The sequence below is a fragment of the Protopterus annectens genome, chromosome 9.part0 (genome assembly GCF_019279795.1).
Source record: "Protopterus annectens isolate FY-2018-M chromosome 9.part0, PAN1.0, whole genome shotgun sequence".
NCBI classification, from domain to species: Eukaryota; Metazoa; Chordata; order Ceratodontiformes; family Protopteridae; genus Protopterus; species Protopterus annectens.
The window spans coordinates 1,154,782,623-1,154,809,450 of NC_056743.1; the positions used below are offsets into that span (position 1 = coordinate 1,154,782,623).

The following is a 26,828-nucleotide window of genomic DNA, read 5'->3' on the forward strand; positions in this document are numbered from 1 at the left end:
TTTTTAAAAGGAGTTTTACATAAGAGGCCTCCAAGAAAACCAACGGTCCCTCCTTGGGACCTTAATTTTTTGTTAGGAAAACTAACACTTGCTCCATTTGAGCCAGCTGAACTGGCTGGCTTGAGGTTCTTAACATGGAAAGCTCCATTACTGATTGCTTTGACCTCTGTAAGAAGAGTATCCAAGTTACAAGCTGTAATGGTGAGTTACCCTATCTCATTTTCCACAGAGAAGAGTTTTTTTTGAGAACTAATCCATCTTTTATTCTTAAAGGGGTATCCATGGTTACTTTACGTGCAACTGTCCATCTCCCCATTTTCTTTCCTGAAACTAAAAATGAGGGAGAGAGGATACTGTATATGTTGGATGTCCACAGACAACTCTGGTAGTATCTTAACAGAGCTAAATTTTTCAGATCTATGAATCTGTTGATTTCTGGTGAAATGAAGAAGAGGAGACAACTTGTGTAAAAACAGACATTTCCAAATGGTTGTCTGAGGCTATTACCTTTTGTTATACTCACAACAAAACTATTCTCTGTAAGGTCAAGGCGTAATCTATCAGGGCCTTGCCTTCATGTGTGGCTTATTGGAAAAGTTTGGATTCTAGAAGTATTCTAGAAGCAGTAATTAGGTCGTGTATACATAACTTTACAAACATTACAAGCTTGATTCCTTCTGTTGGTCTAGATCAGGTTTTTTAGGACCATTTTCCAGGGGCTCCTACCCATGTAGCATAGGCTACTGCAGCAGTGATCGATTTGATGAATATAGTATTGTAAGTAACATAACAGTAGATGTACATAACAGTAGATGTTCAAATGATCACTGCTGCAGTAGCCGATGCCTCCCTCCATCCTCTTTGTTTCTTGGTGTGCTGTTTATGCCAGAGTGTGAATACCTGTTTTTTTTGTTGTTCCTGGCATTGCCTTTTCTGGACTCAGCCTCCCTATTTCTGTTTGCATGAAAACTCTGAAGGGCTTGGTGCCCAAACCATTATTAGTCATCACAGCTTGAGTGACTGCCTGGATGCATGGAAAGTACCCTGAAGCTTTGGAAGCTGGTCAGTTGCCATATCCTTAGCAGGATGTAAGCCATATAATTAAGGCTACCGCAGCAGTGATCATTCGAACATCTTACTGTTATGGTAAATTTATTTGGTCAACTCTACTATATTTCTCATGTTGTCATACTGGTGCTTTGGCAGCTGTATGTTTTTCCTTCATGTCACCTGCTACTTTGTCACCTTTATAATTAATGAGCATGCATTACATCAGCTGTGTCAGGGCCTACCCTGAAGGCATTTCATTGAGTCTTTATTTCCAAGACCAGTGAGGAGACTGTTGCTTACTGAGCTTTACCAAAATGAATTGGATGAGTTTTAAGTCATTAGATCTGATTTTATGGTGACTACCATACTTAACTGCACTTATTGTATATTTCATACATGGTAATTATATGGCTGAGTATGCCTCAAATCTGTTGTAACTGTCCTATCAGTCTCCATTTTACCTCTGGATTTTTGTTTAATAGGAAAGTTCAGGAGAGCCAGAAAGAAATGAAGCTACTGCTGGATATGTACCGCTCAGCCCCAAAGGAACAGAGAGACAAGGTGCAACTTATGGCTGCTGAGAAGAAGGCAAAGGGAGAGGTAAGGAAACTAAAACTCCCATGTGCTCAAATCTTTTGAAAGGGTTTAGTGGGTTTACTCAGCTTGATTGTCTCTAACTTAGTGAGTTTTTCATACTTCATTTTTTGAAAATTTCAAAAAAAGAACGCTGACCTAATAAAGGCTTTCAGTTATTTTTGTGGAACACAAAGTTTAAGAAGAAATTCAGTAATGCTGTCTGTGCATATCCTTGTTCTGGGCAATGCTTGGAATACCAAGTAATTATATTTATTTTTATTCTTAGCAGATACTTGCTATGTATGTTAGTAATGTTAGGTGAGTGCAGCTTTCTGGTTTATATTTTTTTCCTTTTTAAATTTCTTTCTTTGCTGTTCATCGGTGGAACAGATAAACTGCTGGGGATGGTCTGTTTTAGCAGAATATAACATTATCTGTCATATCAGGTTTAAGGTTGTATTTGGTTTGAAGTTTTGTTAAGATGATGTTACCTGTTGGGGATTAAAGCTTTAGTTCAATAATCAATCAAAGATTTGCGTCATTAAAACAACTTATTTTGTAAATGAAGAATCAAATTCTGAATCATTGTTGGTAGTACAAGGTCTTTGTTATTATCGGCAGTACTCAGCAGATGAGCACTGCTCCGAGGTTTCTACATTACAGTGGCTAAGCAGAGAGTATTTATGCAATCTGGATTGGGGCATGCCCTGGTATGTCCCCTACCCCATTTAGTTTATGGGTTGGATTTTCTATGTGAAGTCATCAGTAGCACAATTTGGGCAGGGTCACTGTCAATCCTTGCAAGTTTTTAATTACACAGTTGGTTTATAGTAAGATCATTAGAAAACAATGTTTCTGTAAAAACATCACAAATTAAGGTTAAAAAAATAAACATTGGTTATTATAGTTCTTTTAAGATGAAGCATTTTCAGTTCAGTTGATCATTTTCTTCCTCATGCAATTTGGTGGTTTTATGACTGTGTCTAATGAGCTAAAGAACTAAAATTAAATGAGTGAATTTGTGCCAGGTTCTTGAAAACAAGAATTAAATGTTAGCAGAGTTGTTTAAGACAAGTAGGTAAAGTCATCTTCCTTTTTCCGATGTCTTTGCTTGAGTTGAGTTCTTGTTGTAACTTTGGCCTGCTGTCTTCTTAGTAAAAATAAAATGAGTTAAGGATGCTTAGCCTTATACAAGCACAGTATTGAAGATCTGTGGCGCTTTAGGAACTATTTGTCTGATCTGCTTGATGAATCTGCATCCAAAATCCTACTGTCTCCATATTTCTTGAATTACCCCTGCATTGTCATGCTTGTGCTGTATATATGAGTCTTAATTGTGTAGCTCTAAAATATCCCTTCAGATCAGGTAATCCTAAACTACCTTGAGGACACCCATAAGCAAGAGCTTTCAGTTTCTCAGTTTTTATATTCTCTTTTGTATAGTATCTTCCCCCTTAGCTGCCATTACAGAAGACCTTTTAATCCATACTCTTAAGTGTACTTCCTTTTATCATGTCGACGAAAATATAAGTATTGCTGAACCAGTTTGTGTGTGGGTACCTAATTTACGGCTATAGTCTGTCTTATCTTCATTAATTTTATGTCCCAAAAAGACTTGAAACTCTCAGAATGTTCCATAACACTTGAGATGTCCTTTTCTGGATTTATCAGGTACAAAATAATACTGTCTGCAAATAAAGCCAACTTTTCTTGTTTACCATACCAGTTATATCCTTGAATTTATGAATACCTTATTTCCTTTGTCAGTGGCTCTAAATGTAAATCAGGTAACAAAGGGGGGGGGAATGTAGGATGCTTCTACCTGGTTCCTCTGTTTAGACACAGTTTATAAGAGAGGAAGCCTCCCAGTTTAATTCTAGACATGGATCCTTCATATATTCTCCTCATCAACCTTATTATTGTATCACGGAATGCAAATGCTTCCATTGCTTTACTCATAAAATCCCAGTCTATTCTTTTGAATGCCTTTTCTGTGTCAACACGAGGTATTTTCTTACGTTCTGCTTCTCATCTGAATTATCATTTTTCTAGTAATGTCATATATTTGCTTCCACTCCATAGAACCACATTAATCCATATCTGTCAATTTTCTCAACATCTTTGTCATTCTTTGAGCTAGTATAGACATGAGTACTTAGTAATCTTTGTTTAAAATTGAAATGAGTCTATATAAAACTGGGTCTGATGGGTCTTTACCATCTTTGGGTATTACAGCAGCCGCAGCTTTCTTTCAAGATGTCGGTGCTTCCCCTTCTTTTAAAGTATTGATGTTATGTTAAAAGAGAGAAAAGACGCTGGAGGCAAAATAGTCCTTGTAAGCGCTTTCATTTACTGAAAATATGCAAACTTCAAAAATAAACACGTTTAAATACAGTGGAAATGATGATGTCATTAACTAAATAAATAACCCCACCCCATTTTAAAAATACCAAGTCATTTTCCAAGTGTCTATACATAAAAATATATTTCTCAAATAACTCGAGTATTATATTAAATCACATCAAAAAGTTAAAGTGATTACCATACAAATTAGTTACATACTTTAAATGAAATATAAACTAAATAATTAATTAGATAATTCTTCCTATCATCTTAGTAAAGCTTTTAATTTTAAAATACTTTTGATCGAAACCACCTCATTTAAACCTGTTGGAACTGCAGCATTCAATTTTAACTGCCATAAAACTTACTTTTCTTCCAGTTTCAAGCTAGTCGGACCACCCCTACCATTTTCCAATACCTTATCAATGGCCAGAAAAAGAAAATCATGCTCAGGGAAAGTAAATACATGTCTAGCCAGGGCATTATTAATGTTCCCTTTCTGCATTGCATAACAATGTTCATATATCCTATTTTTGAGTGGTCTATCAGTTTTTCCCACATAAAAAGCGGGACATTTGGAACATAAACCTAAATGGACCACACCCCCACACCCCCCCCCTAGTGTTGCAGTTGTATTTATCATTGATGTAAAACTTAACCTTCTTTATTGTAACTGAATTCCCTACTTTGATGTATTTACACCAGCGACAATTTTCACACTTGTACATCCCACATATGGGCGATAACAGTTGAATTTGTTATGTTCAAGCCATACTTTTAAATTCATCCCTCTTCGAAATATCATGTGAGGGCAGTCAGCAATATATTTACTAACTAGTTGGTCCTCAAACAAAAATACCAATTTTTAGTAGTAATGGATTTTAAAAGAGGGGCATATAAAGTAAATGTAGTAATAAAACTCAATCTACTTATATCAACATCACTAACATTATTCTGTGGAATGGAACCCACATCATTAATGGAATCATAAAACAAGGGACCATCAGATGTACATAAGTGATTTGTCAAATCACTTAGAGGTCCTGAGGCCATTTCACATTCTTTGATACTCAAAATTGGCTTAAAAGAGCCACATGCTCTTTTATTAGATACCTCCTCAATAAGGTCTTCAGTCAACTTAATTGGATACCCACGTTTCATAAATATATTCCTTAATGTATCGCATTTTTGCAAAAAATCATCCTCCAAGGTTACCATCCTAGAAGCTCTTAACAAGTTTCCCCTTAACAACACCCCTCTTTTGGTGCTGCGGATGGCAACTGGAGAAATGCAAGAAAGCGTTGGAATATGTGGGTTTCCTAAAAATCTTAGAGGCAAAACTTTTCCTAGTGGAACTTTTAATTAATTCAGCATCCAAATAGGAAATCCGATCAGTTCGAAATTCCCATGTAAATTCCAAAAAGTTAGTGTATTTCGTAATGTGTTCCACAAAGATACCAGCTGAGATTTCATCACCCCTCCATAAAATAAAAATGTCATCCAAATAACGGGTGTACAATGCGGTCTTTTCCTGAAAAATGGGATCTGAAAAAAGATAACGCTTTTCTCAAAATGCCATCACTGTGTTCGCAAAGGTAGCTCCACATGGAGACTCCATGGCTACACCCATTATTTGTAAATAGAAATGTTTGTTAAACAAAAAATAATTGTTAAAGACCAATTCCAGCAAATAAATGATTATATAAATAGTTTGCCCTTCTAAATTTTTCTCCAAAAGAAAATCCCTCACCCATTCACATCCAATATCTTGTGGAATAGAAGTGTTAAGATCACAAACGTCTATTGTGAGAAAGTTAAGATTCTCATTGAAAGAGAGCCTGCTAATGGCTTCCAAAAATGCCCGAGTCTTTACAAATTTGTGTCTCACTAGCTAAAGCCTCCAATTTTAAATCAACAAATTTAGCACAAACGATCGTCTCCCATCAGTAATGGGATGGAAGGGGGGCTTTTGTAGGTTTTTATGAATTTTTGGCAGCCCAAATAAGGTCGGGGTCACTGGGTAAGTAATCAAGAAGGTCCAAATCAATACGTCCTTCAATAAAAAGATCTTTAATGAACCCCGTGATCTTACGGTAAGCCCCATTCATCTCATTTAGGGATACTTTCATGTAAGCCTCACTTAAGTAATGTCTCCATGTTGGAAAAGTAATCCTCATTGTTCATAAAAACCAAACCGCTCCCCTTGTCCGGTTTCATAATCTAGACATTGGCAAATTTCAGCCTATCCAAGGAATCCCTCTTTATTTGAGTAAGGTTGTCAAACAAATTCAGTTGACCACGTGTGTACCCATCAATGTTCTAAAATCATTCTCACATACTTTTTCAAATAATGCAATAGTTGGGTGCAGATTTGAGTTAAAAATACTAGCAACCTTGAGGTCTTTGGTAAGACTCAAGGTATTACTTAACAAAACATTTAAATTAAATTTCCTAGTAAAAGTTTTTAAATCAACAAGAGTTATTTCCAAATTACTTCTAGAGGTAGGAATGAAAGTAAGTCCTCTAGCAAGTGTGTCAATAAGCACTGGTCAGGAATAAAGGCAGAATAATTGAAAATCGTAAAGTCCCATGTGCTGTTCAAGAGAATACGCAAGCCACAAAATTCACCTTCGATGCAACCAGTGGTGTTTAAATTCAAGCTATTGGAGGAAATTGTCTCCTCCTTTTGTTCTATTTTTTCTTCCTCCACTGGTTTTGATGTTGCACTGGATTTTGTTGCCCCCCAGTGTTCATTTTCCTGCGGACATGAAAACCCTGGTTCTGATTAACGTCCATAGTGACATCAGAATCAGGACCACTGTTCTTATATCTATCCGCAAGCCTCTCACTTCCTCTGACTAATGGAATTTCAGAGCTATCATTGAAAGGAACATCGTTATGGTCAAGTTCATTTGAGGCACTAGGAAGGTTATGAACATTGCTAGTCATTGCTGTTTTACCCCTACTTGAAAGGTTGGAAGGCGGTGAAGGGTAAGCTACACCTTTCTCATATGCAGCCGAATCCCTATTTAATTTCTAACTTGTTCTCCTTAATTTTAGACAAAACACTTTCCATGCTTGAAAAAATTTGTAGAAAGTCATATTTGTACCTTGGAAACTCATCATCTAGCCTAATACTGTTGTCCAAGTCTGCCAGTTCTTTCTTAAAGACGTCAATCTGTCGAGCATAATCTTTGATTAAGCACTCCATAAATTGTGTACCTTGCCTATCAAAAAGACAAAGTAGTTCTTTATGGAAAAAGGAATTCACAACTAGGCCTGTAGGGAACCTCCATTGTCTGAGCCCTTTAGGCAGTTGTTTCCTTTTAATGCATTCGGTCAAGTATTGCACTTCTATTTGTAATTTCTTAAACTTGAAAAGCTTAAAATCAAACAGTTTCATTTTGGATAATAAGTTTTCACTTTCGGTGCAATTTCTCGTGTTATTGTCAAAGTTACTATTAATAAAACAGACTGGATCCTTTAGCCAGTCATTTAGCGATGGTGAGGAAGATAATGTAGTTACTGCATTAGAATTTTGGATGTTGGGCTGAAAACCTTCCGTTTCATTTGAGACAGTTGTCCGGACCTCAGAGGGAGACAAAAACAATGAGTTGGGAGTCCCTGGTCCAGCATTTCCCCGATCCTGCGATCCTAGGGCACGCTCAGGATTACCAAACACCACATTGTGAACCGGACTGTTCAAACCAGCATTCGCGGAACTTCCTGGTCCTCTAGGTAGGGTCGTCGCAACTTGATTAGCTAAGCAGTCAACCCGTTGTGAAAGTAATTCTATGAGGGCTGTAAGTTTCCCCATAGCAGTAGAATCATTATTAGAAGGCTGTTCGTCACAAGTAGAAACTGGGTCCATAGTTTCGAACAAAACTTGCATTCCAGCAACCGTGTTCTTCTCCATACACCAACAAAACACAAAAAACTCTATATTTAAACCAAGGTAAACAAAAGAGAGAAAACACCACGCTGGAGGCAAAATAGTCCTTGTAAGCTCTTTTGTTTACTGAAAATATGCAAACTTCAGACATTTTAAAAACAACAAACATTTTTAAATACAATGGAAATGATGTCATTAACTAAATAAATAACCCCACCCCATTTTAAAATACCAAGTCATTTTCCAAATGTCTGTACATAAAAATATATTTCTCAAATAACTCACTTATTGTATTAAATCACATCAAAAAGTTAGTGATTACCATACAAATCACTTACATACTTTAAATGAAATGTAAACTAAATAATTAATTGGATAATAATTCTTCCTATCATCTTAGTAAAGCTTTTAATTTTAAAATACTTTTGATCGAAACCACCTCATTTAAACCTGGTGGAACTGCAGCATTCAATTTTAACTGCCATAAAACTTCCTTTTCTTCCATTTTCAAGCTAGTCGGACCACCCCTACCATTTTCCAATACCTTATCAATGGCCAGAAAAAGAAAATCATGCTCAGGGAAAGTAAATACATGTCTAGCCAGGGCATTATTAATGTTCCCTTTCTGCATTGCATAACAATGTTCATATATCCTATTTTTGAGTGGTCTGTCAGTTTTTCCCACATAAAAAGCGGGACATTTGGAACATAAACCTAAATAGACCCCCCCCCCCCTAGTGTTGCAGTTGTATTTATCATTGATGTAAAACTTAACCTTCCTTACTGTAACTGAATTCCCTATTTTGATGTATTTACACCAGCGACAATTTTCACACTTGTACATCCCACAATATGGGTGATAACAGTTGGATTTGTTACGTTCAAGCTGTACTTTTAAATTCATCCCTCTTCGGAATATTATGTGAGGGCAGTCAGCAATATATTTACTAACTAGTTGGTCCTCAAACAAAAAACACCAATTTTTAGTAATAATGGATTTTAAAAGGGGCATCCAAAGTAAGTGTAGTAATAAAACTCGATCTACTTATATCAACATCACTAACATTATTCTGTGGAATGGAACCCACATCATTAATGTAATCATAAAACAAGGGACCATCAGATGTACATAAGTGATTTGTCAAATCACTTACAGGTCCTGAGGCCATTTTACATTCTTTGATACTCAAAATTGGCTTAAAAGAGCCACATACTCTTTTATTAGATACTTCCTCAATAAGGTCTTCAATCAACTTAATTGGATACCCACGTTTCATAAACATATTCCTTAATGTATCGCATTCTTGCAAAAAATCATCCTCCAAGGTTACCATCCTAGAAGCTGTAACAAGTTGCCCCTTAACAACACCCCTCTTTTGGTGCTGCGGATGGCAACTGGAGAAATGCAAGAAAGCGTTGGAATACGTGGGTTTCCTAAAAATCTTAGAGGTAAAACTTTTCCTAGTGGAACTTTTAATTCAACATCCAAATAGGAAATCCGATCAGTTCGAAATTCCCATGTAAATTCCAAAAAGTTAGTGTATTTCGTAATGTGTTCCACAAAGATACCAGCTGAGGTTTCATCACCCCTCCATAAAATAAAAATGTCATCCAAATAACGGGTGTACCATGCGGGCCTTTCCTGAAAAATGGTTGGTTCGAAGCCTATCCTCGGCTCAGACTCTGCCGAATACACTAGCTCGAAGTCTCTAACTTGGCTCGTGGCAAGAAGGTATCCCATCATGCAGTGGTATAATTCCCTAGATCTCATTTGCCACTTTGAGTTCAGATGCTTCTCTTCTTGGCTGTCGCTAAGTTCTTTAAAAAAGCTTCTATTATTCCCTTTATCTAGTTATTTGTAGCTTAATAATTGCTTAGTAGTTTTCTCTGTGTGCTGTGCCTTAGAGTGCTGTTCATCTCCAGTGTGTGCTTTTTGGTGGCCGTCGTTGATTACAAGGGCTTTTTTCTTCATTCCCGTTTGTGGTAGTGGTGTAGTTTAGCACTTAGGTAGAAGTTAGCTTTTATTCATATATTAGCTTGTTTCAGTTAGAGAGCTATTTTCCTGTTCTATCCCATCGCTTGCAACTCTACAAGGCCCGTTTAAGATAAAGGGCAGAGTTGTTCCCCTTGTTTCTTTCTTCCGTGCTTATAGTTTTTGTAGTATTTTTTCTAGTGTGGTAATGCCTTTCATATTTAAAAATGTTCTGTGTCTGTTAAAAATTTATGGAGTGTAAGCCTTACCTGTAGTTTCCTTCCTGTAATGTCTAAGGAAATTAGAGAAAAGGAACCCAAGCCTTCAAGGTTCAAAAAGTGTCAAAAATGCTCTGAGAAAATGTCCATCACTGAAGGTAACATTTGTGTCTATTGTTTGAGGGCCATTCACCTCCAGGAAACTTGTACTTTTTGTCACTCCTTTAGCTCCCGTGTTCTGCAGAGAGAAAGAATAAGCTCATACTCAAAGGTGAGGCTTTACATACTTCCTTTTCCAGTAGATCCCCTTTCCCTAAGAGTGTCAAGGCTTCAAAATAGCCATCTCCAGCTTCTTCGACTCAGTCGGAGCCACCACTAAAATTGGCTAAAACCTCTGATGGATCCATCTCCCTGGCTCCACAGCACTCTGAACCAACAGAGGTTGTAGACTTGGACAAAGCCAGTCCTTCGGCTCTAAGACCTGAATGAGCTTAAAGAGACTGTTCATCGGAGCCGGTCCACTGACTTCTTACTGGTCTCCCCTACCTTGAGATCTCCAATTTTGGAGAGCTCTTGCTCACCAACCCTCTCCTGTAGGTCCTCTTGGAGCTTATTGGACGATGATGTGGACAGAGTAGTGCAGACTTGAAGTCACCGGCACTGGCTAAATTGTTTTTGGCTCTGACCCAGTCGGTTCTGGAACCAGCTAAGACTATATCTGTTGCATCCACCTCAATTCCTCCTCCGAGCCAAGCTGGATCTTCGGAGCTGGAATGCGAGGTACTGCTTGCTATAGATTCTTTGATTCTGAGACCCCTTTCAGAGATTTCGGAACAGATTCCTGCTCCGACACTCTCTGTACCATCCGGAGTGTCTAGGAGCCAAAACTCTTCAATCCGCTCCGGGGGGGGCACTGGGACCCAAGTTTCCTCATTTCCGAGTTTACCTCTCGGGGCTTCGGCTCAGTTGAGCTCTGCTCCAACATCCGCATCGGAGCTGATCTCCTTGGAGCCAGGAGTTCCCTCTGTTTCCTTGGAACCAGAGGTGTCCTCGGAGCCAGGGGGGAATCTGCCTTCGGGCTGATGAGCGTGCTATCCCATCCTACAGCTGTTCACAAGGATACTGGTATTCTCCCCCCAAAAGCACTGGCGTCTGTCTCAGCACCACCCCATCCACAGGACAGCAGAGATCCAGAGCCTCAGGGTGCCCCATTGGGTGAGTCCCACTCTTCTAAGACTTCCTCAGAATACCCTTCTGAGGAGGCTCCCTGAAAGAGAACATACAAGAGGAAGCATATTGACTCCCCTGACGAGTCTTATCACCTCTGACGCTGACCTCGAGGAGTCAGAAGGGTCCCCATGGTCGTCCTTTGAAGATATCTCCTTTGCAGATATCCTATTCATTCTGAAATAGAGAGGCGGCTGGAAATCCATCAACCCTTTTGATGAGTCTGTGTACCTGAAGGCTTTTGGATCCCAACCTTCAGCCTCTTGGGTGTCTCCGCCTTTTGATGAACTACTGGATTTGGTTAGTTGAAAGGCATGGGAGTCACCAGATACTATGGAACCAGTCCCTTGGAGGCCAAGCAAGTTCTTTCAGCATCTGCGGAAAAATAATTTCTCACGAAAGGCGTCCCTGTAGATGCTATGGTGGTGACAGCAGCCACCAAGAAGGAACTATCGGAAACATCCTCTTCTGTCCATCCACCGAACAAGGACTCCTGGACAATGGACAGATATGTGAAGTGTGTTTTTTCATCAGCGACGTTTTCCCTTAGATCGATAAACTTTCACACTTCACAAGGCTACAAAGAGATCTGAAGGAGTTAGGAGATACTTGCCAAGGTTCATTGGCTGCGGGGGTGTCAGAAAAGGTTACTTCCCAGCTATCTATGTTAAATTCCATCGTTAACTCTTCATGAGGCTGATATCCTGTGCTGCAGATGGAATGAGCAGGGCAGCGGGTTGAGTTTCCCTGAGGAGGCACTCCTGGATGTGCTTGTGTAACTTTGCGGAACCGTTCAAGTCTACCTATGCCCATTTTGATGGTTCCTCACTGTTTGGACCAAAAGTTAAGGACACACTCACCAGATGTGAGCAGGAAGAGAAAACTTTCTCTGCCGTTGGGGTAGGTTTTTCCATTCCTTCAAGACCTTATCCTAAAGGTCAGAAGAGTGGGAAAATGTGGTTCAAAAGATCCCAGGGAGTTTTTCAAGACGCACAAGGTGAATCCTTCCCCAGGGGCAGAAAGGGGAGACAATAATGGTAGATGCCATCCTAGAAGCAGAGGGGGTCCTCAAAACCAGGGTGACCATGATTCTTTTTGTGGCCGGCCCTACCAGCACTCCTGAAAGGAGGCCCGTCTGCTCTACTCTGGAGGCAGTTGGGGGGTGCGTTTCTTTCTACCGAGAAGCCTGGCGAGATATCCCAAGAGACAAGTGGGTACAAAGTACAATATCCAGAGGCTATTCCATTCCCTTTTGCCGTCCTGCTCCACCGATCAGAACAATCCCGGACATTCTACCCAATCAGAGGGAACAAGCAACTGTAGAAATTCAAAAGTTGCTAGACAAGAGAGTCATCCAAGAAGTCCCCACAGACCAAATAGGATTTGGAACTTACTCAAGATTCTTTAGTGCCAAAAAGAACAGGGACTGGAGACCCATTTTGGATCTCAGCAAGCTAAGTGAATCTGTGAAAGAAGTCCAAGTTCCGAATGATGACACTGCAGTCAATTCTTTCCTTTTTAGGGAAAGACAAGTGGATGTGCTCAGACCTCCAAGATGCTACTACCACATAAAAATGGAGAGAGCATCAAGGCATCAGTTACGCTTCCGGCTGGGAGCCAGTCATTACCAGTTTCGAGCTCTGCCCTTTGGTCTCACTACAGCCCCCAGAGTGTTCACCAAATGCATGGCGGTAGTTATGGCTCACTTGAGACATCTGGGATTTCAAGTGTTTCCGTGTTGCCCTGTTAACATATTACATTCATAGGCGCAGATCTCAACACCATCTCTATGGTGCCACAACTCCCACAGGGCAGGGTTTCTGTTCTCAGACAACAAATAGTCAATCTCTTACCCAGAAACAAAGTGAAGGCAAAGACAGTTTTGAAACTCTTAGGGACTATGGCTTCAACGATCACCTTAGGTCTCCTAGCCAGAATGCATATGAGAATTCTTCAATGGCTTCTATTTGCTCAATGGTCATTGCAGGAACTTTCCATGTCTCACCTAGTCAGGATCACAAACTCGTGCAAGAAAGATGTCCTGTGGTGGATTCAGTCCAATCAGGTGACCATAGGACTTCCCTTTGTCCCACAATTACCTGTAGCTATGGTGACCACTGACGCCTCCCAGGTGGGGGGGCATTATCTGGGAAGGATGGTCCAAGGCACATGGCAAGAGAACGAGGCCCATCTGCACATCAGCGTCCTACAGATGAGAGCAGTGCTCCTAGCAGTGCAGGCACTCCAGGACTCTCTTCCACTGGGAATGATTGCAATCCAGTCAGACGACATATCTATAGTTTGGTACATAAACAAGGAAGATCCAGATCATATCCCCTTTGTCGAGAGGCACTGAGAGTATGGCAGTGGGCAATTTCTTCCCAAATTTTTCTGACAGCAACCCACATCTTGGAGAAATCCAACGTGATGGCAGGCAAGCTCAGCAGGGCGATTTTTAATGCCTCACGTGTGGTCTATGAACCAAAACATAGCAGAAGAGATTTTGCGGGAATGGGGCCAGCCTTGCTGTGATCTTTTTTCCACTCCCATGAATGCCAAATGCAGCAGCTACTTTGCCCTAATCCCCCCTTTGGGGGAGACACTGAGAGACGCACTCGTCCACGATTGGCCCTCAGGACTTCTGTACACTTTTCCCCCCTTTCCCCTCATACCCAAAGTCATCCAGAAAGTGAAGCTTTTGGGAAGCAGACTGATTCTCATTGCCCCATACTGGCCTCCTACAAGTTGGTTCCCTTTACTCTGGCCTCACCTACAGGAGAAGCCCTGGGTTCTGGATCCAGTTCCAAACCTTCTGACTCATGTGTCCAGAACTCTTCATCCTGCTCTCCAAACCCTCAAGTTGACAGCATTGCTACTCCACTTTCAGTCTTAGTCAGGCTTCAAGACTTCACACCAGCAGCACCACACATTTTGGTATCCTCTCACAAGGCTTCGACCAGAAAGTTATATGCTAGTAAATGGAAGAGGTTCTCCTACTGGGCACAAGGGAAAAACATTACCCCTTTTCTCTGCCCCAATCAGTTCAGTTTTGGAATTTCTTGCAGAACTTTTTCAGCAAGGCTCTGCAGCAGCTACCGTTAGTCCAACTAGCTGCAATATCTAATTTCCACATTGGTGAATATACTCCTAACCTGATGTCACACAAATTATGCAAAGCGTTTCTAAAAGGCACTTGTTTGAGTCCTCCCATTAATGAACGTATTCCTCTATGGGATTTGAATTTTGTTCTGACTCGCCTAACTTTACCTCCTTTCGGGCCCTCGTCATCTTGTGATCTTAAATTCCTTTCTTAGAAAACTATTCTCCTGGTAGCCATCACATCTGCAAGAAGAGTCTGAGTTGCAAACTCTGTCTGTCAAGCCACCATATCTGAATTTACGTAGAGATAGAGTAGCCCTACATACTAACCTGTCCTTCGTGCCAAAAGTTTGTTCCCAGACCAATCTAAATCAATCTATTGAGCTTCCATTTTTTCCCAATCATTGTAACAAGGCAGAGTACAAACTTCACCAATTTGGATGAGCATAGACAACTTAGATTTTATCTGCATAGAACTAAGGATTTCAGAAACCGATTGTTTTTCCATTTCTGAAGCAAAAAAGAGCATGACAGTCTCAAAAATCACACTTTTGAACTGGCTGTCAAATTGCATTACCTTTATATACTCTTTAAATGATAAGAACTTACCATTCAGGGTTAAAGTTCACTCGACCAGAGCTTTAGCAACCTCCTCTGCTTACCTGGCCAGATTATCAATGGACTGTATTTGTGCTGCTGCTACGCGGACAACTCCTCATACATTTTATCACTCATTACAAAGTGGATTTGGCCTCCAGGGACAGGGCCTTCTTTAGTTTCACTGTGCTCAAAGGTGTTCTTCGTTGAGCCACCCAGGGAAAAGGTGCTAGGGATGCTGTCCCATCCAGTAAGAATGAAGGGGAGATAGGAAAACATAACATAAAGAAGTTATGTACTTACCATAACGTTCCATGTTTGTTGTCCATCTCGCCATTCATTCTTACGCCCCTCCCACCTTCCCCCAGCCAAGGACTCCTAGAGGATCTAGAGGTGAGGTTTTCCTCCCTTACTGTGGAGCTCCTTTGTAGTTTTCCTTGTTTCTACTCCTGCTGTATTATTGGTAGTTTTTCACAGATTATTTATAGTTGGCAGCAAACAAGATCTGGGGAATTACACCACTGCATGATGGGATACCTTCTTGCCACGAGCCAAGTTAGAGACTTCGAGCTAATGTATTTGTCCAAGTCGGAGCAGAGGATCGACTCCGAACCATCCAGTAAGAATGAATGGCGAGATGGACAAGAAACATGGAACATTAATGTAAGTACATAACTTCTTTATGTTATGTTTTCCTATCTCCTCTTCATTCTTACTGGATGGGACAGCATCCCTAGCACCTTTTCCCTGGGTGGCTCATGGAAGAACACCTTTGAGCACAGTGAAACTAAAGAAGGCCCTGTCCCTGGAGGCCATATCCACTTTGTAATGAGTGATAAAATGTATGAGGAGTTGTCCGCGTGAGTGCGTGGAACGTTATGGTAAGTACATACCTTCTTTTTATACAAAGATGTTTATCACTTTCTTCCCTCCTAAATTCCAGACTTCCACAGGAATACCATCTGTTCCTGGCAACTTTCCTGCAGATTGATTATACATCACTGTTTTATCTCATCTTCTCCTGTCTTAACTGTTAATTGTTGAGCCTCAGCTACCTCTAACCTTTCCCACAGATATTTCCATTTGTGCTCTTTCTTCATTTCCTTATTTCTCTGCTTTATAAAATTTCTGAAATATGTAATACCTGTACAGGATCTTCGGTTGTTTATTTCTTCTTACAGGCTCCCTGAGTTTGGCAACAACCCTTTCTACATGTTCAGCATATTGATCACTGCTGCAGCAGCCTTAGCGATATGGGATACATGTTGTCAAGGATATAACAGCCGGCCAGTTTCCAAAGCTTCAGAGCACCTTCCACACACACAGACCGTCAGGCAGCTTGAGTTGAGCTGACTAAAAGACAAGTTTGGGTGCAAAGCCCTAAAGAGTTTTCTTGCCGTGGAAGAGTATGCTCCTGTGAGGCTTCTGAGGATCGATGGTTGGCTTATGTTTTCCTTAGCTTGGCAGATAAGTTTCCTTTCAAGGGAAACCTTCCATTGTCTTAATTTTGTTGTTGATTTATTACTTTTCAGGAAAGTTATTTCAAAGGTAGGTGTGTTATGTTTTAATGGACTGTCTTGAGATTGTAACATACTTACGGAGTGCTCATTTTAACTGTCATTTTATAAATGGTATAAAGTAATTGAAAAAAATTTTTTTCCTGTGGAGAAATTGTTTATTTTTCTGTTATGGGGCTGGCATTGTGTTGTAAAGTGTTTTTTTTTTTTTTACTGTTTTTCTGTCAAAAAATGTGGACTGGTAGTGTTTACTGGCAGTTGCTGCTTGTCTTCCCAAAGCAAGAGGTACCATTTTTGGCTTGACCATGGAACATACTACTGGTCTCCTGGTCAGACATTCTTCCAGCCACAAAAATAAAAAAAATCAGGTAAACACCCTTTGCCACCACAGCAGGCTGTCAGTTTGCCTGAACCGCAGGAAATTGACTCTGCTGTGGCCAGCTGTTGTACCTCAGACCAGTCATCTTTTACCCAGCATCCCCTTGGTGTAGCACCTACAGCCACTATGGACCAGGGATTAGCCACATCCTCTGTGACTGTTGTTATACCCTTAGTGGGCAAGGGAAAGCCACTGTTGACGGTCCTAGGAGAGGCAACAGGGAACGTTTCCTTGTATCAGGATACTGTGTCCATCCTTGGTAAAGCTTCTGTTGCCATTAATTACATGGTTGGACCTGTTTTTACTGTCAAAAAGAAACAGAAAACCAGGCACGTAGTTACTCCTCTGTTTTCTTTTGATAAGAATAGTTTGGTCTGGCTCAGGGTTTAATTCAGGCTTTTGTTCTTTCTTGTAAAAGAAAGAGAGATTCTCTTTTCCTAAAGAGATTCAAGACTGTGAATCTGAACAGGACAATACAGGCATGGATGCATCTTTTTTCTTAGATTTCTGATTTGCACTCAAAGAACAGCTCAGTTTCTGATTTTCCATCTGGGGCCTTCTCTTTCTCTGGGATTATGGCTAGAATGTGCAAGTGTTTTCAGTGGGAAACGGAGGTTCCTCAGTCCCTCAGAAAATAGTATGACTTGTTATAGAAGGATTTTGCAGAACCTACACCCATTCCTTCTGGTCTTTCTGCATTAGACAATGTGTGCGTTATTGCCTGCAATTTTCTGATAGTCAGCCAACTGCCCCTAAAAAGGCATGTAGGGTGTATAAAGTTCCTCAGTCTTTTAAGTTTTTATACAGTATTATCAAACCTAACGCAGCAGCTATAACTTTATTCCACTGCTGCTAAGTACTTAGTTAATTCCAATCATTCTCTCTCTGATAAGGATGGGAAAATATTGAAAGGGATGGAGAAAAGTGTATACTTCTGCAGTTTTTGATTTTCAGAATTTTAAATTGTAAGGCTCATATAGTTCTGAAAAATTGTAAAAGTATGAGGAATGTTTTTGCAGATTTTCTTCAGTTCACATGTTGCAGTATTCTGTACAGTTGGGTTTTCTCCTCTTGCTACCTGAACATCCGGCCAGTATACAAAAGTTTTCATTCACTGCATGGTGCATGGGACGTCTGACGTGGCTAGCAGAACAAGGGCCATAAAAGTGACGTCTGCACACAACAGACTTCATAACTTCTCTGCCACCAGTCGAACGTCAGGTGTTCCTGCCTTCCTGACTGTTGGATCTTCGAAAAACTCAGATAAGTACCCCATTGGGGGAATCTTTAATTTAGTCATTGCATGTTAGTGCTTGTTCATGTCATCCAGAAAGGGCAAGTGTAAGTGCAGCTGTCAGATACCCCAAAAAGATGCCCATGCCCTCTGTCTGTTCTACTTAGGGTTTCCTATCTGCCATGCCTTTGTATCAAAGCCCTTACGTAGCAGACTTCACGAGCTCAACCTATATCTTGATTACCAACGTCTGAAAATAGCACTGTCCTTGAAGCAGCCACTTGGTCATCTGTACACACTTTCACCAAGCATTACAAAATAGACCAGATTTCCAGGTTCAGGGCTGGATTTATCAGAGCTATCCTCCATGGATTCCTGGAGAATTCTACTAGGCCATCACCCCCTTCCTCACAGTGAGCTTTGGCACTCACCCAGCTGTACAGAATACTGCAACATGTGAATAGATGGACATAGAAGAGGTGTGTAAAATCTTACCATAACCATAGATGTCCTTCTCTTCCATGTTGCAGTATTCTTTCCCTCCCTCCTATCCCTCCTGATCACAGGCATTTCCCTTCTTGGATGGCAAAGGATTTGCACTACCTTCTCTGGGACTGGGTCAGACTGAAACGCTCAGTTCTGAAGTCTGGTCTGCTATCCACATCAGACGTCCCATGCACCATGCAGTGACTGCAAACTTTTGTATACTGGTCGGACGTTCGGGTAGCAAGAGGAGAAAACCCAACTGTACAGAATATTGCAACATGGAAGAGAAGGACATGTATGTTTATGGCAAGATTTTACACAACTCTTCCTTTCTTCTTGTGAGGAAAATATCTGCTTTAAATAACTTGGTTTCTTAAATTGTACAGGTCACTATTCATTGTTTACAGTTTGTGTACAACACTGTTGATACTTCTTCCAGGGCTATGACCACAGTTACTGTTTTGAGGAGGTTTGCTTGGCTGCATTCTCAGAACCGCCCAGGTAATGTAAAAAATGAGATTTTAAATTCTGCTTTGGACAGAGATATGGTGTTTTGCCTCTGTGTTGCGCCTCTGTGTTGCAAAGGTGATCAAAAGGGGGTAAGCTGATTGAATTTTCAGACCTCCTTTTCCAAATGTAAGGGATACTCTAACCCCTCCCCGCATCCAATTATGGCAAAAAAACTGAATAAACAGTCTCAACAAAATACAGGTAATACAGACATTTTAAGAATAAATGGCAGTCCCAAACCTCAAAAAATAAAAATAGTCCAAGTCTGAATGACTGTCCAAGAGTCCTTGTGAACCCTTCCCACTTTGGCCCCTTTTCTGTTACAGAAAGTCTTAACATCCAATTTTCTCTGTGGCAACAAATATTTTCAGACAAATATGTTCTGAAAATCATTCATCTAGTTTGCAGATGGCAGTGGGAGGGAATTCTTCCTTCCCAGAGGGTCATTACTCATCCTTTAGATTAGAGTCTTTTGTTTCCATCAGTTCTTTATCACATGCTGTCTCAAGGAGTGATAGAACTAGATGTTAATCGTGTTTCATTGTTGCAGTCATTACATTTGGGTAATCTGCTGGCAGGTTGCCCTCAGTCGGCCTGATTAACAAAGTCTTGGGTCCTGCATCGGTTGCTGTCCCTTCTTCCATGATGTCAGGTCGTCAGGGGTATAAAACATGCAGCAGACACCATTACAGCAGTCTTTCTTGCCCGAAGCAGAAGCAGTTCACAAGTGCCTACTTCTGAAATTTTCGTTTTCGAGTTTCAGAACCGAAGGCTTCAACTAAAAGCTAAGTACCCCATTGGGGAAACTTTTCTTGCTCCTTTCTGATGTCGGTAAAAGTTAATAATTGCATTACTTGTGGGAAGCAAATACCTCATAAGGATTTTCATTTGTACTGTATTCCTTGCCCAGGTCCTGACCACGACGTACCTTGCTGTCGGTTTTGTGCATTATTTAATCAGCGCACTATCCGTCGTCGGTACATTTTTGCTTCTAAATATTTCGGCTCTAGGTTTAATTAGCCAGAAATTACGTCGGTTAGCCGTCAGACTACCGGAATACCAAAAGAAAGCAAAGAAAAAAAGACAGGCAGTTGAAGTCCAAAACTGCCAATGACGCTTCTCCTAAGCCATTCGCCAGTTCGCCGGTACTCAGTGAGGCGCTTTTGCAGCCCCTAATGCCCGCTACTTCTGATTCGCAGGCCTCTACTGAGACCCATTCAGAGTCTGGTATGCCACTAGGTGCTTCAAATATGGAACCCGCGGATGTCTCTACCTTGGATGGGTCCGGAGCCGCTGAGCAGGCACCGGCTTCTGAGGGTGTATTCAGGCCTACAGACTTGCATATTAAACAGACTCCAACTTCAGTACTAAGGCCTAAATCCCTATCTGTCTAAAATAAAGATGCCCAGGCCACATGTTCAGGCTCTTATGCCTAAAAAACAAATGATCAAAATGGCTGAAGATTTAATTACTCTCTAATCAGAGGTAGTCAACCCCCCCCCCCTCCCCTCCAAAAGGCCTAGAATTGAACTTGACTATGAATCTTCTGAACAGGACTCTTTCTTCTGACTCTTCTAATGATCTGAATTTGTCCATACCTACTTATGAGGACTCTGATGCAGAGGATTCCGTTCCCTCTGCCTCTCCGCCTGAGGATTTCTCTTTTGGGGAACTTTACATACCTTAATGGAGCATTTCCGCTGGGAAAGTCAGGATTTTTCTGAATCCAAAAAGAGGCTTAGGGATTTCCTTCTTCCTCAGCATAGGCCTTTGGCTATACCTCCTGTACTAAACATTTTTGATGTGTTTTCGGAATCCAGTATGGCCCCTGATTCCATGCCTCCAGCCAATAGCAAACCAGACAGGTACTACAGGGTTCCTGAGACCCACAAATTTTTTTTCAAGAATGCTGTTGCGGACCCTGAAACCATTTCTCAGGGGCCCAAGGGCATTAAGGCTTCTACTGCTAAAAATCCTACCCCTTCTGATAGAGACTCCAGGGCGCTGGATAGATGGGGTAAAAAGGTTTATTCTTCTGCAACCTTAGCAATCAGGGCTTTAAACTGTCAATTCCATATGCTAAAATATCAACAGCATATTATGGGACTGCTTAAACAGAAAATGTTGATTTCTGACTGTGTGGAGAATAAAGATTTACAGGGTTTATTGCATTTAGCTGAACAAGTTGGAAAACATACTTTGCAATGTGGTTTTGATTCTTTAGAGGCCTCTTGCAGGGCTGCTCTTACTGGGTCTGTGCTTAAAAGGCATGCTTGGCTTAAGGAGCAATCTCTGCCTGATCATGTTAAAGCAAAACTTTTGGATGCTCCTTTACAGCAGGACCGCCTGTTTGGCAGTAAGGCTGAAGAAGTTCTAAAAAAGATGGAAGATAAACCTAAATCTATGCAAACTGTGAAAGATTTCTTAAAAGTACAACCTCCTAGATTCAGTAGGCACTGGCCTACTAAGGAACTGGTGCTTTCCAGCTACTTCCAGGGCCACTCCAGCCAAACCCAGACATTCCAAAAGCACCAGGTTTCAGTCCCAAGGGACTTTCAGAACTAAGCAATGGGGTGCTTCCACTTCCAAATCTGGAAACAACAAGGCACCACCCTATGGTAAACAGTCTCAATGACTTCCCTTTAAAATTACCAAGCACTTACAAATTAGCCGCCTCTTTGAGGGGAAAACTTTCTCTTCATTCAAGCAACTGGCAACTTATAACCCAGGACATATGTAGTGTCCCAGGGATACAGATTTCATTTCCACACGCCAACTCCAAATGGGTGGCCAGACCTGCCCCCAAATCAACGGGCAGAGGCTCAGAACCGAGTACTTTCCCTCTTAAACATAGGGGCTATTCATCTAGTACCAGAAAAGGAAAAGGGACAAGGTTTCTATTCCAGACTTTTCCTGGTACCCAGAAAAAGACAAAGCATGGCATCCAGTTCTGGACCTGTCTATTTTAAACACCTTTCTGGACATTCCAAAATTCAAGATGCTGACTCTTCAGTTACTTCCTATGCTAGGCAAGAATGCCTGGTTGGCAACTCTAGATTTAAAAGAGACGTATCTGCATATCCCAATCAGGGAATCTTGCAGAAGATACCTATGCTTCAAAGCAGGCTGCATGCATTATCAGTTCTCTGCACTGCCCTTTGGCTTGTCTACTGCACCCAGGGTATTCACAAAGTGCCTGGCTCCAGTAATTGCATTTTGCAGGCAAAGAAATATTCAAATATATCCATACCTGGACGATTGTCTAATTCAGGCAGAAAACCAGGCCATTCTTTCTAAAACATCTGGTGTTTGTAAAAAGAGTTCTAACCTGTCTAGGGTACACCATAAACGAAAATAAATCTCAACTGGTACCCTCTCAAAAAATTACATTCCTGGGAGCAAGCTTGAATACAACTTCACAGATGGCTTCCCTTACACCAGAAAAGCAAATTCATTTGGTGACCTACTTCAAACAGGTGGCCACAAAACCCTGCTGTCTGCAAGACAAATACTGCAAGCCTTGGAGTTCATGGCCTCCTGCATTCTTCTAATTCCGTATGCAAGACTGCATATGAGGAAACTTCAGTGGTACTTAAGTTTATGGAGTCAACATTGTCACAGCCTGGAAACAATGATTCCTATCATACCTTGCCTGCGCCTAGGGTTCCTATGGTGGGCAGAGGCCTGCCACCAAAACAAGGGACTACCATTCACACTACCCCCTGCCACCCAAACCCTAACTACAGACGCATCAGACTATGCATGGGGGGCGCACCTGGCAGGGAAGTGCATTCAGGGCAAATGGAACCCAATTCAAATGCACCTTCATGTCAATCATAAAGAAATGCTAGCTTTACAGAATGCACTGACAGCCTTCAAAGACCACTTTCTTCCAGGACAATTACTGATAAAGACGGACAACACCACGGTTATGTGGTACATAAACAAGCAGGGGGGGCACACATTCCTACCTCCTCTGCAGACTAGCCATGGCATTGTGGGAACACAGTCTTGAGCTACCAAGTACATCTACAAGCTCAATTCCTGCCAGGAAAACTAAATACATTAGCAGATGGACTAAGCAGAACCCTCATGGACCCACACGAGTGGAAACTGGAACCAAGGATTTTCAACACGTCGATAAGCAAATGGGGGAGCCCAGATATAGACCTGTTTGCCTCTCCCCAGAACTATCAATTGGAAACATTTTGTGCAAGGACTCCCCACAGACAAGCTTGAAAAGTGGATGCTCTGTCCTTTAGCTGGAAAAACCTATCAGTTTATACATTTCTTCCTCTGTCTCTGCTCTCCGAAGTACTACTAAAGATCAAACAAGACAAACCAAGGATGATTTTGATTGCACCAGCCTGGCCACGCCAACACTGGTACCCCCTCATGTGCAGTGTGTCACTGTTGGCCCCATGGCACCTGCCTCAGACTCCTACCCTGCTGTCTCAGCAGGAGAACCAGATTCTGCACCCTCAGCGTCAAACACTGAACCTAGCAGCCTGGTTAATTACCTAAGCTCCCCATTACCATCCCTCAGTAAACCAGTGATGGATGTCATTTGAGAGGCAAGGAGGCCTAGTACTAGAAAATCTTGTGCTGAAAAATGGAAAAGATTCTATGCCTGGAACCAGTCTCAAGGGATGAGCACAGCAGTGCCCAATTTACCTCAGATTTTACAATACTTAACTGAGAGGATTCACAAGGGCCTGTCTTTTTCCTCAATAAAAATTCACGCCTCAGCCATTTCAGCTCATTATAACACAGAACCTCCCCTCTTCTCTCTCCCACTGCTCAAGCAGTTCCTCAGAAGTGCCAAAAAAGTTAAGACCACCCAGGAGAGCTCCACCTCCAGCCTGGGACCTTAACTTTGTATTGGAGAAACTCACCCTTCTCCTTTCGAGCCGCTTGCTACTGCAGATTTAAAATTCCTTTCTTGGAAAACAGCTTCCACTTTAGCAATCACATCAGCAAGAAGGGTATCTGAATTACAGGCCCTCATGGCAGTGGAGCCTTTCATGCGAACAGGGCGTCCCTCAGGACCAGTCCCTTTTTCATGCCAAAGGTGGTATCCAGTGTGGCCTTTAATCAGTCCATTCATTTGCCTACCTTCTTTCCTAATCCACAGAACAAAGGGAAACTGATACTGCTCTCCTTAGATGTGCACAGACAACTTAGATTCTACTTGGACAGGTCTAAACCTCAAAGGAAATCCGAACAACTGCTGGTGGCATTTGCTGCAGGGACAGAGGGGAAGGCTATTTCAAAGCGAACCATCTCCAAATGATAGGCCATTGCATTCACTTCTGCTATAAGCACCATGGAAAACCTATCCAACAGGGGATCAGATACCACTCAACCAGGGCTGCATCTTACCTCTATAGCCTTTCTCAGAGGCGTACCTACCAGGGACATTCTAGAAGCTGCTACCTGGAGTTCTGTACATACTTTCACCAAGCATTACCATTTGCCAATTTTCTTTAAATCCAGAGCTGGCTTTGCCACTGCAGTTTTGCAGAGCCTTATAGCTGGTCCTAATGCTGTCTAAATTCCTCCTCCCATCCTTAGCTTTGGGAATCTACCCAAATATGACTGCAACAGTGAAACAGGAAGAACATAGTACAGTTGTGGACACAAATGTAGATGTTCGAGTGTATTCACTGTTAGTCTTGGTTACCCTCCCTCCAGCCCCCTGACTGTTTGGCTATAACTCTTCTCTCCTTTTCAATGCTTAAAAGCTTTTTGGTGTATTTGCTTTTTTGTTTGGGTATAACCTTGCATATTTATAGATTTAATTGCATCCCATTAGGGGGGCACCTGACATCTGGGGCAAGAAAAACTGATGTAATGATGTCAGCTGCATGTTTTATACCCCTGACGTCATGGAAGAAGAGACAGCAACCAACGCAGGACCCAATACTTTGTTAATCAAGCCGACTGAGGGCTACCTGCAAGCAGATAACGCAAATGTAATGAATGCAACAGTGAATACACTCAACATCTACATTTATGGTAAGTGTACACAACTGTACTTTTTGCATCCAGGAAGAAAGAGGTCATTGTCTCCCTGTACTCTTCCCTAATTAGGCCAATCATCAAGTACAATGCCCTATTTGGCATGTACCTCACTAGACACCTGCAACAACTGGAGAGGCTGCAAAAGTACCTCACAAAGAGGATCCTAGGCCTTAAACACTTGTTCTATATGGATAGTCTCAAACTCCCAACTATTCTCTGTTTCATATCGCCTACTTAGAAGCGGTCTATGCTTGACTTACAAAGCCACGTCTGACCCAGCTCTGTTAGAAATGCTACATCTAAAGAAATCCCAATCCCTCTGCACCACACTCTCCAGAGACCTCAACCTCAATACCACAATCCACAGAATGTGCTGGAGGGACAGGTTCATAACCCAGAGCCTGCCCATGCTGTGGAATAGACTTTCCATACATGTCAAACAGAACACCTCACTGTCCCTCTTCAAGAGAAATCTTGATGAGTGGATGGGAAATAGAAAATTCACCTCGGGGATCACTCCAGTGGCTCTACTCGACAGAGGCACTGGGAACTAAAGTTGGGTGATATGATGCCAGGGTAATCTTATGGGCTAGGCTTGTAAAGGCTCCACGTCCATTAGCCCAGTACACACCTATGAACGTATACCACCTTCACTGAGCAGAGTGACACAGCAAATCAGCTGACTGACAAATTCATCTCAGACTTCACACCCCCCCCACTCTCCCTGTCACCCCTTTTGAAATCTTTACCATTATAACCCCCCCCCCCCAAAAAAAAAAACTATCAGCAAGGGAGCAGGTCATAGCTTCACTCTCTAAGACTAAAAACACAGCCTCAACAGGGCTTACCTAACCCCAGGTTGTTTCCTAAACAGCCTGAAACATGCCTACCAGGACCACTTCAGTCACTTTTCAACTGCAGGCTACATACCAGGTGAATAGAGAACAGCAGTAGTTAATCCCTCTTCACATGGGTGGACCCACCTATGTACCCTGGAATCTACAGACTCCTTAGTCGGACTAGGCATAATATACAAAGCCATGGAGTGAATTATGGAAATGAGCAACAAAGACATTGGCAACCTACTGACACTGGACCCATTCCTGTTTGGTTTTGCCAAAGGTAGGTCATGCCTACTTAATCTGGTAGCCTTCTTTGAAAAAGTAACCAAGGCAATGGATGAAGGGAAACTGTGCATACCACCTTCCTAGACCTGACTAAGATGTTTGATAACATATCTCACTCAAGTATTGTGGAAAATTTGCTGAACTCTGCATAAATCCCCTACATAACCACTAGATTGCCAGCTGGCTCACAGGACCCAAGATGTCAAGATTGGTGACACTACCTCCACCAAGAGGCAGGCCACTAGCAGAGTACCACAGGGCTTCTCATAAGTCAGTGCTAATGTCAAGGGCCTCTGGCTCACCAACATTCAGATGACTGCAAAATGGGAGCCGTCATAAATTCCCCCTTGACACTAATATCCTACAAAAGGTTCTTAATGGAAATAAATGACTGGTGCCAAAGCCACGAAAATAAAACTCAGTCCAAAGAAGTGCATTATAATGCCTTTTGGGAAAACGTCCACCCAGGCAAATTACTCCAGTTATGAGACGCCCCTAAGAGTTGACCCAGTAGACCGCAGTCTGGGAATGCATGTAGAGAGTAATCTGGCCTATGACCAACACAGCTAGAGTAGTA

The 26,828-nt window shown here is 41.7% G+C and overlaps 1 protein-coding gene across 1 annotated transcript in view; it reads left to right on the forward strand.

The window, feature by feature from the left end:
* RNF20 (ring finger protein 20) overlaps positions 1-26,828 on the forward strand; it is a 1,863,764-nt gene that overhangs the window by 1,636,598 nt on the left and 200,338 nt on the right. The window contains exon 14 of the mRNA XM_044084026.1: positions 1,533-1,650. Coding sequence (XP_043939961.1) covers positions 1,533-1,650 — 118 coding nt within the window. The remainder of the gene's footprint in view (positions 1-1,532; positions 1,651-26,828) is intronic.